Genomic DNA, 19,305 nt, shown 5'->3' on the forward strand with positions numbered 1-19,305 from the left:
TTTTTACCAGTTTCTTTATATTGAGATAAAATATACTACATTTCGCAGACGTTCCACATTTTTTATAAACTTTGTTTAAATATGGCGGCTTGCACGAAAAGAACAGGGTGGAACCCTGTGAAAACTGTTCTGAAGCCCGTAATAAGTTCTGACATCATGGGAAACAGGAACGTAGAAGTGAGGCCAGTGGGTGCTTGGGTTCAGCCCGACTTTGAAGTGGAATCGAGCGACGTTCCAGATGCGATAGTAGGTTTTTGAATACAGAATCACTGTGAAATGTCATGTCTGGGCTTGTTTTGACTTTTTTAATGTTATGAAAGTAACCATGTACCTTGATCAGATAGATGATTTTGACATTATTGATGACAGTTTGGTGCTTGATTAGTATGGTGCTGAATCAAATAACATAAAATAATAATAATGAAATACCGTATATCTTCGCCTATAAGTCAAATTTTTTTCACCCAAAAATTATTTTATAACTTGGGGAGTCGACTTATAAGAGGGTAAAAAAAGTTCACCAAAAAATATTACTGTTTTGGGGATTATTTTACAAGTTTTATTGTTGAAGTATGCCATGTATTTATACTCAAATATGTTAATTTGACACATTTATTTTTTATAACCTATTTTTTTTGGCATTAGAATGGTTTTGGTTATGCGAAAAGGCGTACGATCTCACTCACATGCCAAGACAACAGTCCACTTAGTTAAATTAAGTCATAACTAATAGTAAAAATGTAAACAATACTAACTACCTGTTGCCTGAGTTTATTTTGAAATCTGGTCACTGGCATTAACGGTTCTTCAAACAATGTTTTGGCGGTGATTAACTTCATGAATATTACTAAGCTTTCCCTTAAAATAGACTGATCTCTGCAGTTCACTTATCTAGAGCAATAGGGACACACATCATTTGGTACAAAAACCAGTGTACTTTCCAGAGTTATCCTCCTTACATGTATTAATATGGCGGCAAAACGTGATACTTTCAGTTTTATCGTAGTGATCTGTTGGCAGTGTTTATAAATAAAGTTGTTGTCTGTGCACAAAACCATCTGTACAGTACCATACAGTAACAGTCAAACAGCTTTCACTCTCTACTAAGGGAATATTTCGTTTTGATGCTATGTAATAATGATAGTTTGATTGGAATAGTCTGATCATATTGCGATGTACAAAACGTGAAAACCGAAGTTTGTAAAATAATTTTCTTTTGTTCAAATATTATTGTTCTCATGTGCTGAAAATAAGAAATATTTCAATATTTATAAGTAGTTTTTCATGGGTCGACTTATAAACGGGTCAATAAAAAAATATGTTTTCAGGGCTTGAAATTAGGGACTCGACTTATAGCCGAGATCGACTTACAGGCGAAGATATACGGTAGTCTTTTTTTTAACTTGGTAGTCATAGTAACATTGTGTTCTCAAGCCAACATTGCGCTTTTAAAATACCAGTTGTTCGTTCTAATTATATAAATGAACCTGGTAAAACAAAATAAAAATTGCAGCTGCATGTTCAATTAAATTTTCTTATCAACAACTTAAGTACCGATATATATCATTTACATCTAAAGTCTGAACCAAATTGTTAATAACCATGATAAATCACTCTCGTACAGTTAGATTTTCTCCACTTTTTGTTCAAACATAAATCATGAACAAAATCATTACAGTGACACAGATTCCACATACGAGACTATAACGATGTCACCTATATCAGGGTGCAAAGCAGTGCATTATATTTACTAGCCAACTGGCTAGTGAATGAAAAAAACACTAGCCAACTCAAGATTGTTACTCACCAGGCAATATATCAAGTACATGTATTAGTATGGATAATGTATATATATATATATATATATATATATATATATATATATATATATACTCTTCAAAAAAAGAAACGCAAAAGGGTACAAATGGGTTATAACTCCGATTTTATGTTTCCTACCGGTTCATGCTTTGTGAATATAAGGTCATTGCATGTCCCAAACACATTCCCACGGTTACATTCGATAAAACGCAGCTACTGTACAATAAAGTTCCAAAATGTGAATATTCGCAAAAACGCAGCCACGTGCAAACCATGTCACCACTGCACGTGCGTTGTCTGCACGTGCAACATGAACACCGACAGTGTAAAAGTGCAGGGTGTTCGCTTGCCTGGCCTCTGTATCTGGCCGACAGTTGACAATCCAGGACATGCCACGTCTCAGTGAACCGCAGAGAAACAATGCCATCGGCCGACTAGACGCAGGCGAATCCAGAACGGCCGTTGCCAGGGCATTCCATGTGTCCCCAAGCACCATCTCCAGACTGTGGGACCGTTACCAGCAACATGGATCAACACGTGACCTCCCTAGATCCGGTCGACCACGGGTCACTACCCCCGGGCAGGACCGCTACATCCGGGTACGCCACCTTCGGGAACGATTGACTACTGCCACCTCCACAGCCGCAGCAATACCAGGTTTGCGCAGGATATCCGACCAGACCGTACGGAACCGCCTACGTGAGGTAGGAATTCGTGCCAGACGTCCAGTTCGAGGTGTCATCTTAACACCACAACACCGTCGACTCCGACTGCAGTGGTGCCAGATTCATCGACAATGGCCTCAACTGCGATGGAGACAGGTGTGGTTCAGTGACGAGTCCCGATTTCTGCTCCGACGTCATGATGGTAGATGTCGCGTGTATAGGCGTCGTGGTGAACGTTATGCGGCAAACTGCGTGCAGGAAGTGGACAGATTCGGCGGGGGTAGTGTCATGGTGTGGGCAGCCATCTCACACACTGGCAGAACTGACCTGGTCCACGTGCAGGGCAACCTGAATGCACAGGGCTACATTGACCAGATCCTCCGGCCACACATCGTTCCAGTTATGGCCAACGCCAACGCAGTGTTCCAACATGACAACGCCAGGCCTCACACAGCACGTCTCACAACGGCTTTCCTACAGAACAACAACATTAATGTCCTTCCTTGGCCATCGATATCACCGGATTTGAACCCAATTGAGCATCTATGGGACGAGTTGGACCGACGCCTCCGACAGCGACAACCACAGCCCCAGACCCTGCCCGAGCTGGCAGCAGCCTTGCAGGCCGAGTGGGCCACCATCCCCCGGGACGTCATCCGTACTCTGGTTGCTTCAATGGGCAGGCGGTGCCAGGCAGTTGTCAACACACGCGGAGGCCACACCCGGTATTGACTCCAGATGACCGTGACCTTGGTGGTGTGTCCTATCACTTACTCACAATGGACTAGAGTGAATTGTGAACAATCCTGCAACATTTGGTAATTATCGGACTCACCATTCAATAATTAAATCAATTCTCCAAATGTTACGACAATGTGGTTTTGCGTTTCTTCTTTTGAAGAGTATATATATATATGTAATTCTTATTACCAGTATCCCGGCCTCGGTGACGTGGTTAGGCCATCGGTCTACAGGCTAGTAGCTACTGGGTTCGGATCCCAGTCGAGGCATGGGATTTTTAATCCAGATACCGACTCCAAACCCTGAGTGAGTGCTCTGCAAGGCTCAGTGGGTAGGTGTTAACCACTTGCACCGACCAGTGATCCATAACTGGTTCAACAAAGGCCATGGTTTGTGCTATCCTGCTTGTGGGAAGAGCAAATAAAAGATCCCTTGCTGCCTGTCGTAAAAGAGTAGCCTATGTGGCGGTGGGTACCAGACGTTTCGCCCCCCCAGTCAGTTCGCCCCCAGTTTGACCTGTTCGCCCCATGTACCAGTTCGCCCCCAAGACGATTCGCCCCCAACTGTTTGCCTGTTCGCCCCCAAATATTTGTCAGTTCGCCCCCAATGATTTGTTACTTTTAAACAATTATTGTACCATTTCTTTAGAGGGATGTTAAAGTGTGTGTGTGTGTTTATTTTAGGTTTATGCCAGCAGGAAATTGTTATAAACTAAAAAAGAATAAACTGCCTTCCAAAAGCAAAACATAATTACTTGATTTGTATTATCATCCCATGGTAGTGATTTCTAACTATTCAACACAGGGTGGAAGTGAGAAAAAAGAAAGAAAAACACTTTTTGTCACACGAAAAAATTAAATACCGGTACTCCATTTCACATAGTCACATCAGCGCATACGCGACATAAAGTAACAGTCCCACACTCACGTTACAGCGTAATAAACTAGTTGATTAATATTTTATGAAGGCGTGTTTTGTAGTAATCCTTTTATTGTTTTGAATCTATACATGAACGGATTTAGACAGAAACATTAATTGCCACTAAAACAACACATGTTGTCTGTTGATAGAAAACATGGCTCGGGCCGAAACGAAGTACTTGGGAGTAAAATTTGTTACATAATTTTCACGTTGAATCCAACCATCTTTAAACTTTCCTGGCATTGTAACAAAATATGTTTTATTACCATCACTTTGAAAACTTTCGCTAGTACTGATTAAATATTTTAACAGTAAACTCTTGATATTTCCACAGCGGGTATAACTGCCTGTTACAGAGAGATCTAATAGATATACAGTTAGGAGAGATATTTGGACAATCGTGTTTCATTCAGTTACAGGTATTGTAGAATCCCCATGACAGTTAGTATCGCGATATGTATCATATCGTGACCCAAGTATCGGGATATGTATTGTATCGCGACCTCCCGTATCGTTACAGCTCTAATATATATACCCGATGAAAATTTGTATTACCACCATCATTTCAGTTCCTTGTTCTTGGTCTTGTTCTTTCTTGTTTCTCATTTAACAACAAATTTAATTATGATATTTTGTCAGGCTGCCGCATTTGAAGAAGAATTGAGGATTCAGGCAATCCTACAACAAAAGAAAGAAAAAATCCTCAAATTTCAGGAAGATGTGAAGAAGCGGGTTAGAAGATTGAACAAAATGAAGCGGAAGAATGAAATGCAACAGAACATGATGGCGGTATGTAGTGTGGGGAATCTCAGGGCTCACCCTGGATCAAAAATACCTGTAGCCAAAATATTAGCCAAATGGAATTTTTATTAGCCATATTGAAAATGATTTAGCCAAATTTGTTTTACGCAGTACTGTATAGAGTATTTATATATGAATATGAAAATGTATCTTTTTCAGCTAATTGTGTACAGACTGGAATAAATAGGAATAACAAACCCTCAATTGGGGTAAGGGCAGTTAATATATTACTTCGATTTTTCAGCGGGAGTGGGGTGCGGTGGGGATGGGGTTATGCATTATCTTCAGAGTTTGAAGCCAGTACCCCATACACCCACCCCCACTTCTAAGGCCTATGACATTAAATTAACAAACATACAGAAATATGGGGGTGGGTGGATGTTTATTGAGGGTATTTTTTTTTTTCTTTCTTCCTTTTTTCCAAAATAAAAATTTGAGAACTTTTTTTTATATAGAGCTCATTATTTCTTTAAACAGCAATCTTTATGTTAATTTGAATAGTTTTGTTTTTGTTTTTCTTTTTTTTAAGTGACCCATCAATTCCCCACCCCAAACAATTTCATAATTTGTGCCATGTTGTTGCTGTTGATTTCAGCGTCGTGTTAAATGCTTGTTGTGATTTCTGCTTGCAAAATACCTTGGCTAAGAATACTGACTTCACAGTATACTCCATTTATTTAATTAAAAACCCCCACAACAACAAAAAACCCACAAAAAAAAACGTTAATAAAATTAAAATGTACGGTCTTTTTTAAATCCAGCTAACTTATTAAATGTCACCTCACAGTCTTACAAATTTATAGCTAAAATTATTTAACAAATATGATTATTGTAAACTACTTTTATTCAGTGTACATTTAACTGCAATTTGTATAAATACTGCATGTTCATTTTCCCGCGATAGCGATCTGCATGCCTGCTCTTGACCATGGGTATGAAATTAACAAAGACAAAGGAATAAACAAAAACTGCTGTTAGGTATTCATTGATGCGAACAACTATTGTTTTTCTACAAATTTACATCAAGATTTACTTTTGTGTAATTGTATTGTTTAATGTCCGCAACGATATCTCTTGACACGCGGGTGTCGATTGACTCTGAAGTGTGACGTATATTCGTGCCGAGAACTGTCCTCGGTTCAGCCAACGAACGTTCTTCCTAACGTTCGCGAACTATTTGATTGGTGTTCGTCATGTCCATTTGGTTTAACGTGAAGCGCACACATATTTAATCGATCATTATAACATCACCATGGTTTGAACCTAACGATGGCACCGATGGCATTTGCCATTGAGATATAAATTGCTCTATGTCGGGAGCATCACTGATGGCACTTTTCTGCCACTGGTTAAAATTTCGACCATTGGTAAAGCTCCTAAACAGTAGCAAACTGTATATACATGTACCTGATGTATTTTATTTGCTTGTATTTAACTTTTGTGTAAGGGGCCACTACGCCTTAGGTGTGTAAGTAAGCGCTTTGGCATCATGTAAGGGCCTTAAATCAATTGCCACTACACTTTACTTGGCTGTATGTGACAACTTTTAACAACTTTTAAAACTGGTTGTAACAACTTTTAAAACTTTACAGTACACAGGTATTCACACTTCTAATAGGTGAAACATATCTTTCATACCTCTGCACCCTTGTGTTTTTAAAAATATGATAAATGCATTTTGTGATATTACAAACAACAGGATGACCAGAAACACTTCAGTTTTATGGAAATGGATAATCTAAACAATAAAATATAAGTAATATTTCATTTCAGTGGTCATAAATGGCTCTAATAGAGAAAAATATGCTGTAGTGTTTAAAAACTAGGGTCTGTCCCTTTAAGTTAGTAAAATATCTTATTTTATTAGGTTGAACAGGAACGTGATATTGTGCGACAGAGTTCAAAATCTGCTGAAGTATCGACACCCAGGAAAAATAACTGTCTGCTGCGAAAAGATCAAGAACATTCTATCAAACCAAAGTCTACACCCATCCTACAAGGTAAATGGAACAACACAAAATCACCCCGATCTCGACTAAGTTAGGTGCAGTACCATAGCTCCTGACTTCAAAGATGTTTTGAATTGAAATGGAGGAATGTATAACTAACCAACCAAAACATGAATACGTAATAGACTTAATATGATTATTATTCTAACTGCTGTTTTTGTTTTTGTTTGATGTGTATTCAAAATGTTTATGTTACAAAATAGTCATATGAGTGTACACCTATCCCAACACAGTAATATATTTCAGCTGGAGAAATATTGAATTGGTTCAGGTTTGAATAATCTTTAAAGTTACAGCAATCATTGAAAAAAAATTGATCAAATAATAAATAATTCAAAATATACATGGTTTTTAGTTACTGTTACTGACTACTTGTGTAAATATCAAGTATTGTTGAATTCCAAGATAATTTCTCTTAATAACATTTTAATTTATTCTATATATATAACTTAATAATGTTTTATCATTTCAGGAGGACGTGTTCAAAATGAAGAGACACACTTAGTTTTTCGTGATAAAAGCAGTCATGTTAGTAAATATGATATATTTTAAATCCCTGTTAACCTTGAAATGGGTGTGGGTTAATAGGAGATTATCAGAAGTAGATTCCATAACATAAAATATATTGCCAAAAAGATGGAATACACATATGGTACATGGTCATAAAGCAAAAACTTCACAATAAATTAATATGTAAGACAGAAGAATATTAACTAACAGTTATGGCTATTGCTCTGTCAAATACATGCAGTTATTATTGAGATGGGATTTTCTGACTTCAAGAGCTAAATAGGCCAGAGCTATTGGAATTTCATCTTCACCTGTCTTTTCATATGACTACATGTAGATGTGAATTTAGTATTTCAAGCAATAAACTAAAAAAAATGTTTGTTTTTGTTTAACAACATTTAGAGCACATTGATTAACATTCGGTAATTCTGACTCATAGTCAACAGAGGAAACCCACTACATTTTGCTAATGGTATGGTATAGGGATTAATGTGCACATTCAGAGCAAGCTGTTTTAGCGTAAGCCTGTCATGGGCACAGGTGTTGGCCTCAGCCGTCTCCTCCTTCCAGGACAGGAAAGGGTTGGGTGGGTAGGAGAAGGAACTGACTGCACTGGCAGGTGCAAGAGAGCACCAGCAACCTGTCCAGAGTCTGTAGCAGGATGGAGAGTTGGTTTGGGTACTATGAAATTTGGAATGTCCCGTAGGATTAATGCCAAAGAGAAAAAATGCGCAATTTGGACGAAGGAAATTTGGTGCATTTTTTATCAGTCCGCTAAATGGAAAAAGGGGAATTTTCCTAATGTAGCAAGAGATCTTTTATATGCACTTTCCCACAGACAGGAAAGCACATACACGAGAAAAACCCAATCAGCTGAATGGATCCACTGAGGTGGTGCGATCCTGCGATGCAAGCACCTCAGACGAGGTCTCAACCGACTGAGCTAGATCTGGCTCCAAGCAATAAATTAAGTCTGAGAAATACCAGACACTGTGTGGTGGCAGTGTGTTTCCTCTCAATATATGTGTGGTCCTTAACCGTATGTCTGACGCCATATAACCGTAAATAAAATGTGTTGAGTGCGTCATAAATAAAACATTTCCTTCCTTTCTGTTGCAAGAGGACTAAGTGTTCGCAACAAAATTAATTAAGAGCCAGTTATATGTTTGGTGTTTCTTTGCTAGTTTCATATTATTTAGCAAGTTTTAACAGATGACTTCTAAACATCGTTTCAGTAAAACCTGACCCATGATAAACATCTTGCACACTGTTTTTTTTATAGTATTTATGAAAACTGCCCAAATGCACATTCATCTAGACTTCGTTAAACCTTGATTCATAACGATCCTTGTAATTTTATATGCTCTAATTTGTTGCTTAAAGATCATTAAGTTTAAGAACATGCCACAACGTCAACACCTTGCAAAGGAAGATTTTTTTCTTCTTTTTTACCATATTTAAAGGAAAATGCCGGAAGTATTTCCTTGCCCGTAATGAATTTTATTGAGTATAGCTTTAATAATGAAAATGCTGATGATGAGATGATGATGATAATGGTATTATGAATATGATTATGATCTATATGGTGGTGGTGATGGTTGTAGGTTCACCAGATGACAAGTCAGGCGAGACAGAAGCTGGTGTCTCACAGAATTGTCACACATGACTTCACAACAGATGACCTGCCTGGTGGGATCTGGAGATCTTCAGCCACTCGAGATGTGAGATAGTGTTAAATGTTTACAGTAAATACTCGAAATGTGAGATAGTGTTAAATATTTACAGTGAATACCGTACTTGAGATGTGAGATAGTGTTAAATGTTTACAGTAAATACTCGAGATGTGAGATAGTGTTAAATGTTTACAGTAACTATTCGAGATGTGAGATGGTCTTACATGTTTAAAGTAAATACTCATGATGTAAGATAGTGTTAAATATTTAGGTAAATTTTTGAACTGTGAGATAGTATAGTGTAACTACTTGAAGTGTAAGATACTGTTGTTTACAATAACTACTCAGGACGTGAGATAGTGTTAATAAATGTTTACAGTAAATATCATGATATGAGATAGTGTTAAATGTTTACAGTAAATGATTGTGATGTGAGATAGTGTTAAATGTTTATATAATAAATACTCATGATGTGAGAATGTTAAATGTCTGCAATAAATACTTGAGATGTGAGATGGTGTTAAATGTGAAAAATATTATTTAAGATGTTAAATCCATTGGTATAAACCCATATGAAACGTCAGGTTAATTGTGCACAATTTAGGGTGTGTCTGCAAAATTAAATTGCCAGAACAAAGAATATTTTGTTTTCAAACTCTTGATTAGCGATATTTCTTGTCAATTAAAAACAGATTAGCAACTACTGTTTAAATGTTTTCAAATTGTGTAGTGATTTCTGAAATGTGCATGACGAATTGTGACGCAATGCTGAATAAAATTACACTAATTTTGTAGCTGCTCATAATATATTTTAAAAGTGTTTAAAAAATTATTTTTTAATTACAGAAACCAAGATATTTAACTGAACAGCATGTTGAGCAAAACGTTGAGGAGGAGGAACTCTCCTCAAAAGACACGGATCAGAATGATGGAGGTATCAGTGGCTTCTTTCTTGGTCAATACGAACTGTTGGTTTTAGTTTATTAGTTCTTAAATGTGGGTAGGGCTAGCTCTGGGTGAGCAAAATATTTTGCCAAATTGTCTATTAAACGTAAAAAAATTGCAGAAATCAACAGTTATTTTCAAAAAAATTTCAATTATTAAGAAATTATTTCGCCAAATTAAAATAAAATTCACCAACTGCTTTCAAAATTCGCAATTGCCGAATTTGGTGAGTGCCAGAGCTAGCCCTGGTGTGGAATTGAATTGTTAGCCACTGGCCTCTGGGAATTGAACATTTGTGCAGATTATTATTATTATTATTATTATTATTATTAAGTGGTTTAACGTGTCCTTATACCTCTAGGGTTTCAAACATGCCTATCCAGAGTCCGGCCTCTGATAGGATCGGGGGTCTGACTCGGGACAGGGACATTCTCCAGAGACTAGTTCAAGGAAAGAAATTTTTCGCTCCCCTTAATGTGAATTTAAAAAAAAAAAAAAACCTAAAAAAGCAGAAGGAAAAAAACAACGTGAATTTATATGGTATCAATATACTAACATGTTAAATGGCTCCCAATAATCTAAGTATGGCAAGCAGTTAATCACTCCCCTCAGTTCTGTTTTATGGTGATCTCTAATAAATGTAAAAATAAATGTTAACTGGTAATATTTTAACCATAGATGAAGAGGAAGAAAAGGAAGAAGATGAGAATGAAAATCATGAAAAGATGGTTCACTTTAAACTACCAAGTGAAGAAGTAAAACGTAAATACAGACATCGAGTGAAAAGTGGTAAGTATAGAAAAAAAAACCCTGTCTAGTAAGTCGCATTTAGGGCTTTGAAATCTAGCTTACCTTTATAACAATTAAAAAATATTGAAAGTAACTACAAAACAGTATATCTAAAAAAAGAAGAAAAAGACCAATGCATCTGACATCTTAAACCTAAAGTGCTACTTAAATATTATGTATATGAAAATTGAGGAATATATTTAAAAGTGTAAAGTAAATTGCTAGTTGTTATTCCTAATATTTTTAGTTAAATCTATCAGTGACAATCTAATTATAACTCGACAATGAACCTCCAACTTAAACATTATGTTAACTCAGTATGAAGGAAATGTTTTATTTAATGACGCACTCCACGCATTTTTTATTTTATGGTTATATGGCGTCAGACATACAGTTACGGACCACACAGATATTTATCTTTGAAATACTTTGAAAAAAGATCTGTGACACGTTATTAAATTATAAAAATAAGTCGAAAGTCTTAAGAAAATTCAGATAAGTGTCACCCCCATTGGTGGGGTTGGTGTGTCTTTCCCTTCATCCCTCTTGCAACATACTTTTTTCATGTCCTGTGAACAGTCACACACATTTTAGCAGGGTTCTGTTCTTGATATTCTCATCCCTGTAAATTTAGACCTCAATATTTATACCTTTATATCTCAAGTGAAATCTACAGCTTCACATCATGAGTTGTTCTGACAACTCTTGGGCTCAAGACACACTGAAGTTGGGTCTTGTAAGTCTAGCACTCTCAAAATACAATAGTAGTGCATGTTCTTTGTCATCTGTTGCCAGATCTGTAGTTTGCAGCTGCATAGATGTGGTGTGTTTAGTCACAGTTGATCCAGTGTGTTCATTTTCCCACGACTTGTACCATACATACCAGACCCAGATCCTGACCCAATGTTATGACATAAGTTGATATATGGTCAGGACTTCTAGATTATGATAGCTCCACTCCCATGGCTAGTGATATTCAATGTTGGGCCAGTAAATAACTAATATTGCCATGCCAGACAGGGCTTCTAGATTATGGTAGCTCCACTCCCATGGCTAGTGATATTCAATGTTGGGCCAGTAAATAACTAATATTGCCATGCCTGACGGCTAGTGAAATGTTTTTGGTCAGATGTTGCAGTTACGTCTATTTTGTAAATATGAATATCCTGCCCCCCACCCCTACCCCCCAATGTTAGTGTTTTTAAGCTAAATATCGCTCTCCCTTAGGTGACATATCCGATTTTTACTATGATATAAAGTAAAGTAGGGCTAGTGAATTTTTAATCATGACTAGTAAATTTTTAAAATCACTGATCCCATGGCTAGTGGATTTTATAAAAATCCTAGAAGCCCTGATGGTTGATACAAGTCAGAGGTATATGCATAAAGTTATAACTCATGGATATAATAAGTTTTATTAAAACATTTCAGTTGTGAATTATAATTTGTTTTTTGTTTTTTTTAAATTTCACTTTCCATGCAGCTGGAAATGTCCGACCACATTCATCAGTACCAGACATATATATTGGAGTTGAGCAAGAAGTGGAGCGACGGCGACAGCAGAATCAGCACGCTCTCTACCGGCGTCTGTTCATGGACATCGAGCGAGAACAGGTGAAGGAGAATCTGAGAAGACAGGAACACCGGAGAAGAATACAGAGGTGTGGTAATAAAAAATTAACAGATAACTGAGGTCAACACAGGCCTCATTTTCATTTGTTGATTATAACTATTTGGTTGGGTATTGGTATGTTTAGACCAAATCCATTACATTAATGATGTGCAAAATGCCCCAGTTGTAGTATATTTCTTAAAAAAGAAAACCATATTTATTTTTAATTAGGTTAAAATTCATATTTGATAAAAAAATATTTGTGGTTTTTTTTTTTCATTTATATTGTAGCAAGATAGTATTTGTGATTAACAGTTTTTAAAATTATTTTTAAAACCCCCAGCCGGGAATAACTTCACTTAAAATGTAGAAATTTAGTGTTTTTCCTGGATTCAAATGAATAAGTACTTCTTCAAGAGATTTTTGAAGCGATCTTATCGCTAAGAAATCGTAAAACCATTGTAGGCTATAAGATCACTATGACACACACCATAGTGATGTCATAGCCTATGATGGTTTTAGGATATTGTAGTGCTAAGATTGCTCTGAAAACAGGGGCCCTGGTTTTGTAAACATTTGTTAATCACATTTAACTGAAGTTCCTAATATAATATTAGCTATTTTTTTATTTATATCTGTTGTATAAATCAACAAAGTTGTGAAATAATTTGTTTTTTTGAAGGCTGAAGAAGGAAAAGGAAGAAGAACGAAAGCAGGAGGAAGAGAATTCACTGAGACTGGTGCGACCAAGACATCCGGCCACAGGGGAGACAACTGAGGAGGTGTTACTGCGAGAACAGCTGGCAGAGATTCGTCTGGAGGAAACGCTCGACAAATTCAACGAGGAGAGAAGAAAGGCCACAGAGATGACTCGGTAATGACGGTCTTTGATTATTTCTTTTAAAGGAAAGGAATGTTACCATTATGATTTATGTGATTAAAAACATATTTTATTGTACAAAGAACAAAAGAATGGGACACAAGTTTACTAACTGTAATTTGTTTTGTTGCTGGGGAGTGTTTTTTTAATTTTCATTCCTTTTTGAAATACGATGTGGCTCCGTGGCAAACAAGTGTTTTTCTGAGGTGTAGATGGACAGACCCATTTGTTTTTCTTCATCCAGTGCCATGGCTATGACGTCATTTGAGAGTCTAGACTCTAAAAGTAGTATTCATCCTTTCACTCCATATGCCAGCCATTTCTCGCTCCAGCCAGTGCACCACGACTGGTGTATCAAAGGCCATGGTATGTACTATCCCGTCTGTGGGATGGTGCATATAAAAGATCCCTTGCTGCTAACTGAAAAGAGTAACCCATGAAGTGGCAACAGCGGGTTTCTCTCTCAATATCTGTGTGGTTCTTAACCATATGTCCGATGCCATATAACCATAAATAAATGTGTTGAGTGCATTTCTTTCTCTTTTTTTCCATATGCCAGCCCTATTTCTGTCTGTACATATAAAGATGTTCAATATTTGGCAATTTAACCTGCTTGATCACATTATTTTGGAATTACTAACAAAAAGAAAAAATAAATTCAAAATTTTCTTCAGATAATTTCAGGAATAGGAGCAGCTTGGTTGAAATTTGTGACCATTAAAAAAGTGTCACCGTTATTAAAATGATAAATTTAGCTTTCTGGAAATATTAAAATTGAGTTTTAATTTTGTTCAGGTATGTAGAAGCCTTACGACACAGTCTACAAGAGAAGGTTAAGAAACGTGGAATTCAGATCCCACCGTTATGTTGTTGTGGAAACTCCGTGTGGGACACTAGTCCAGATACTTGTGCTAACAACTGCTACTTTTACAGAAATCCTAGAGGTAAGACTGATTAATTAGAAAATAGTTGACTGTCATGTTTATTTTTTTGTAAACAATCTGACGCACTTTACTTTGGCAGCCTATCTAAATTGCTCAAATCATCTTAAAATCTTTTTGGACGATCACTCTAATTTTATTTTTGGACTTAAATTTTTGTCCAGACTTTTGAGTTGAATTATCAGCTCTTTTGGCCTTAGGTCTTTGACCTAATACTAAATTCTTATTGCAAATTCCGCCCACCCCAAACTTACCCCCCCCTCCCCCCCCCCGATCCGGACTTAGTCACTGGCGATGTCAGAGGTTAAGCCCGTGACAGGCGTGTGTGAAACCTTCGTGGTATATGCACATGTTAAAACTGTTACCTGACCTGACTGTCGGGGCTCACCCTGTCCATTGCCAATTGCTAATTTTTATACAAAGTGGCTACAACTTTAATGTTTGGCTAATAAAATATTCCTTAAATTAACCACATTTTAATAATTTTCAAGGAACTCCTCTATATATCTGAAAGTTGACTAAACCAAAATTTGTTCCTGTTTGAACCCTGACTGTCAAGTACATTGTTCTATTTTTTATAATTAAATCCACGATATCAATATTTTTATTATTAAAAAATTCATTGCAAGGTGCATTTTACTTTATCCATTATCCTAATATGTATTTTTTCATGTTTGAAATTATTGGAAGGTAAAACCAGTGTGAGTTATGTCAAGCATTGGGACAACTAGAACAACGTTGGGTATACAGTGATAATCTAGACAAGATAATGTCATTAATATGTTTTATACTACAACCACTATTTCTATTGACAGAATATGATGAGGATAAAGCAAACGTATCTTGCTACTAGCAGGATATGACGTTTGACGTCACTCTAGTGACGTCACACACCTAGCTACATTACAAAATTGCTCATTTGACCTCTAGGTCATCATACAATGTGGCTAAAATAACAGAAATAATAGCTTTTAACCTTAATTTTTATGGTCTGCAGGATAAAGATAATAACTAGTTAATGATGTCAGATATCTGCTTTATTCTGTTCAGGTTGAATGAGCCTCGCAGAATTTCCCATTCTTACTTTCACAAGATAAAGCAGATATCCAACGTCATTAACTAGTTGTTCTTTATCTGTTAGCAACGAACATGTCACAGTGGCAGAAAAGTCGAGATGGTCTCTTTAACATTTTACTGATGCATAAATGATGTTTGATTGAACCTTTCATAAGTACACAAATTGTTGTTTTTGTGGGCTATTTCTTGTTCCAGCCAATAGTGAATTTTGAAAGCAGTTAGCAAATTTTAATTTAGTTTGGCGAAATAATTTCATGTAATTAATTTTTTTTAGAAAATAACTGGCAATTTTTGAAGTTTAATAGGCAATTTGGCGAATTGTTTTCTTCACCTAGCCCTGGTATATCAAAGGTTGTGGTATATGCTATCCTGACTGTGGGATGGTGCACATAAAAAATCTCTTGCTATTACTGGAAAAATGTAGCGGGTTTCCTCTCAAAGACTATATATCAAAATTACCAAATGTTTGACATCCAATAAATCAATGTGCTGTAGTGGTGTCGTTAAACAAAACAAACTTTAACTTTTGTTGGGGGTTGTGGTACTCCCCACTAAAGTGTACATCAAAAATGTTGATTTAGTAAGGGAGTACATTTATAAACATCTATTGTCATTAATCCCCCTCCCCTAATGTCATCATTGTGATCAGCTAAATTTGAGTCAGGTTTTATACAATTTTACTGTAATACTGTAATAATCTTGTTTTTGTTTTTTTATTTCAGCATATGCCAAGGCTCTGCAATCATTGTTGGTGTCTTGTGAAGTTGTCTGATAAATACTTCACGGTCACACAATACTACAGATGAAATGAATTGTCATGACTGCGATCTCACCACGAATGTTGGAATCGGCTGATAAACAACTTAGTACATATGTTTTTATTTAAGTTTTTATCTTCTTGACACCCAAAAACATACGATACAGCTTAACACTCAAAGACTTGAGAAACAAAGAACAATGCAAGCAAAATCAGACATTGGGGCAAATATTTTAGTGAAAACTGGGCAAAAGTGGTAACAAAGCTTTGATCTGCCAACATGTTTCAGATCTCTCCATATGGAAATAGCAGGAGAACAATCCATTTATTACTTATTACAATAATTCCAGGCAAGAAATGTCAAGTAAGGACAGCAGTTCTGCATATTTTAAAAAGAAACTGTTTTAACATCATAAACACAATAAATTAAAATGCTGAAAAGCAGACATCAGGATTTCAGATTTTCTGGCATTAAACACTTTTTTTTCGATTCCGTGCTCAGTGATCATCAGAACCCACCGAAAACTGTTTTTCATTCATCGTGTTTGATTATGTTATATGATAATAGGTAACTGACTTTCAGTTCTGTGATTGTGCTGATACAATGCTTGAAATGATAGTGTCCATGAGATCTGGAGGCCTAGAAAAATTGGTGCAAAAACATTCACCATTTTCTGCCTTTCAAAGAGAACGAGGGCATGTATTCGCACAAAATCTTGTTGTTTTTGTCTACGTCATAAAATTACATCTGTACACTTATAACATAATTCTACTATCTGAATTGTCAGGACTCGAACATAAAAATTTGTAGTCTATGTCAATATTTTAAAAAACATTGCCATGAGTGAAACTCTCACCGACTGCAATTTTGAGGCTGCCTGCTGCATTTTGTTTTCAGTGACTTTTGCTACAAATTAACATGACTGAAAAGTTATTTTGCTGTATGTAGTAGACCTCTTTCAAAAGCACAAATGTTAAATACTAGTTAATAAAATACATCAGGTATATACAATTTACCATCATCGAGGAGCATTACCGATGACAGAAATGTTTAACAAGCGGCAGAAAAGTGCCATTGGTGATGCTCCCTACCTACTGCACAGGGGCGTAGGCCGGTGCGAAACACACACACACACACACACACACCCCGCTGAAGCAAATGGTCTGCTTTTAGAACTAAAACATACAAGTTTATACATATGGAGTTTCTGCTGGTGCAAAACAAAATAGAAAAAGGGTCCAATTGGTTCATATTCGAACACACACACACACACACCCCCCCCCCCCCCCCCCCCAGTTCCAGATCACGCTACGCCCCTGCTGCAGTTTATAATTTAACAACAGCAATTGCCATCGGTGCCATTGTTAAGTTTGAGCCCTGAATTGTGGTATGCTCAGGATCTCTGTCGAATGTTTGAACGTGACATTTGAAAAGGATACATCGCATACTTAGTAGGTATGCATTAAAAAACCACAAGTACTTGTGTTCAGGCCAGAAACAAAGTGTGCTAAATTGAAATTGTATTTGCCATGGTTATAGCTATGTACATACATGTATACAGAAGTATGATATAACTGAACAAGTTACTCTATATTGTATATATCTATAAACAACTCAAACCCTCCAATAATAATACTAGATGCCTTACATGTATAATTTTAATAAAGTAGTATTTTTTTATTTCAGTGAGTTGTTGAAAGTGTTATAAATAGTCATACGCTAGTTTTCCTTAAAAAGAAGAAAATGTAAAATTTTCTAAATGCTAGAAATGGATACCTTAGTGAAAGAATGAGTTATTTAAAGACAATAACATACCTTACCATGTTGTAACATTGTTTGATACAAAACTACTTATAGTAATCTTGTTGTCATTTTTAAAAATACCAGAGTTAAAAGGTCAATGTTTATGAATGTGTTACAGTTAAGTCTGCTCAGATGAAAGACATTTAAAACTGATCACGCCTGGTGCATCAAGGGATAATAAATGTATTTATCCTATAACTTACGTATGATATCCATGTCATAAACAATTGTGATAATTTAGTGTATTATTAATACTATTAACCCGGTTAATAATGGTATGCAAATTTGCAAAGTTTCTAGGTAATGTGTTGCTGTGGATGGGTCATTTGTTTACAAGCCAACAAGACATGTAAGCGTAACATTTTCAAAGATTTAGTTAAAATGTGTGATGTCAAATTAATTTGTGCTAGTTGTGATGATGTCATATTACCGATGGTGGCAACTTTAGTACTGTTATTTACTAAAAATTAAATTGAAATGTTATTTTAGAAGTATTATAGGATAAATAGAATTCACTACTCGTGTTTTTTAATATGTAAAATATCAATATCGTCTAGTTAATTGGTATTTGTATAGGCAGTCTTGACAAATACCGATTAGCATACTCTATTGATGTTTTACATATTAAAAAATACTCGTGACTAATCTTCTATTTGTACCATTTTTGGACATATATAAAATTTCAGGTTTCCACATATTTTACCAGACCGCGCTGTGAAAAACAAGGAGATGAGCGATTAATTTCATCCCTAACTTAAGATTATGGGAAACCATTTAAAATATTACCATATTGATTCCATATAAATTCACATGCTAAGACAACCCCTGTAATTAATTAATATGCCCAAGGCAAAAAAACATACCATTGATAAACACCCTAAATATATTTACGGCAAAAAACGGTGAGGACTGCTGTACCACAATTACTAGTAAAGTAAAACATTTGAAAACCCAGAATGGAAACATGAGAAATCTACCGGAAGGAACGTTTTATTTAAGGAGTGTCTGTTATTCTCACATAAGTTTGCAGATTTAAAAAAAAAAATTGGTTCATACCCAGATGAACGTAAAATAAATAACAGACAATACTTATAATTAAATTTAAATCATAATTACTAATAACACTAAACCTTCATACTTTATTTTGAATAACGCTCAATAAGACAAATTGCCCATATAAAATGACGTCCTCAGATACGACGTTCCCCCGACGACATAATTTTTACATTCATCGAGAAATGAACAAACTCCCCGTTGCTACATCTGGACCAATGGGATGAAGTTATGTTGTAATGAGTGTAATGGAAATTTAATTATTTAATGATGCAGTCAGTACATTTTAATCATGGTTATATTGCAGTG

The 19,305-nt window shown here is 36.0% G+C and overlaps 1 protein-coding gene across 1 annotated transcript; it reads left to right on the top strand.

The window, feature by feature from the left end:
- Positions 1-90: 90 nt before the first annotated feature.
- LOC121386574 (coiled-coil domain-containing protein 15-like) lies at positions 91-17,383 on the top strand. Its single transcript, XM_041517524.1, has 11 exons — positions 91-246; positions 4,785-4,934; positions 6,814-6,946; positions 7,428-7,483; positions 9,070-9,186; positions 9,985-10,072; positions 10,762-10,872; positions 12,356-12,533; positions 13,167-13,358; positions 14,160-14,308; positions 16,105-17,383. Exons 1-11 carry the CDS (start codon positions 157-159, stop codon positions 16,152-16,154), a joined length of 1,314 nt encoding a protein of 437 aa, XP_041373458.1. The 5' UTR covers positions 91-156; the 3' UTR covers positions 16,155-17,383.
- Positions 17,384-19,305: the final 1,922 nt, after the last annotated feature.

This window comes from Gigantopelta aegis, chromosome 12, assembly GCF_016097555.1.
Source record: "Gigantopelta aegis isolate Gae_Host chromosome 12, Gae_host_genome, whole genome shotgun sequence".
Lineage (NCBI taxonomy): Eukaryota > Metazoa > Mollusca > Gastropoda > Neomphalida > Peltospiridae > Gigantopelta > Gigantopelta aegis.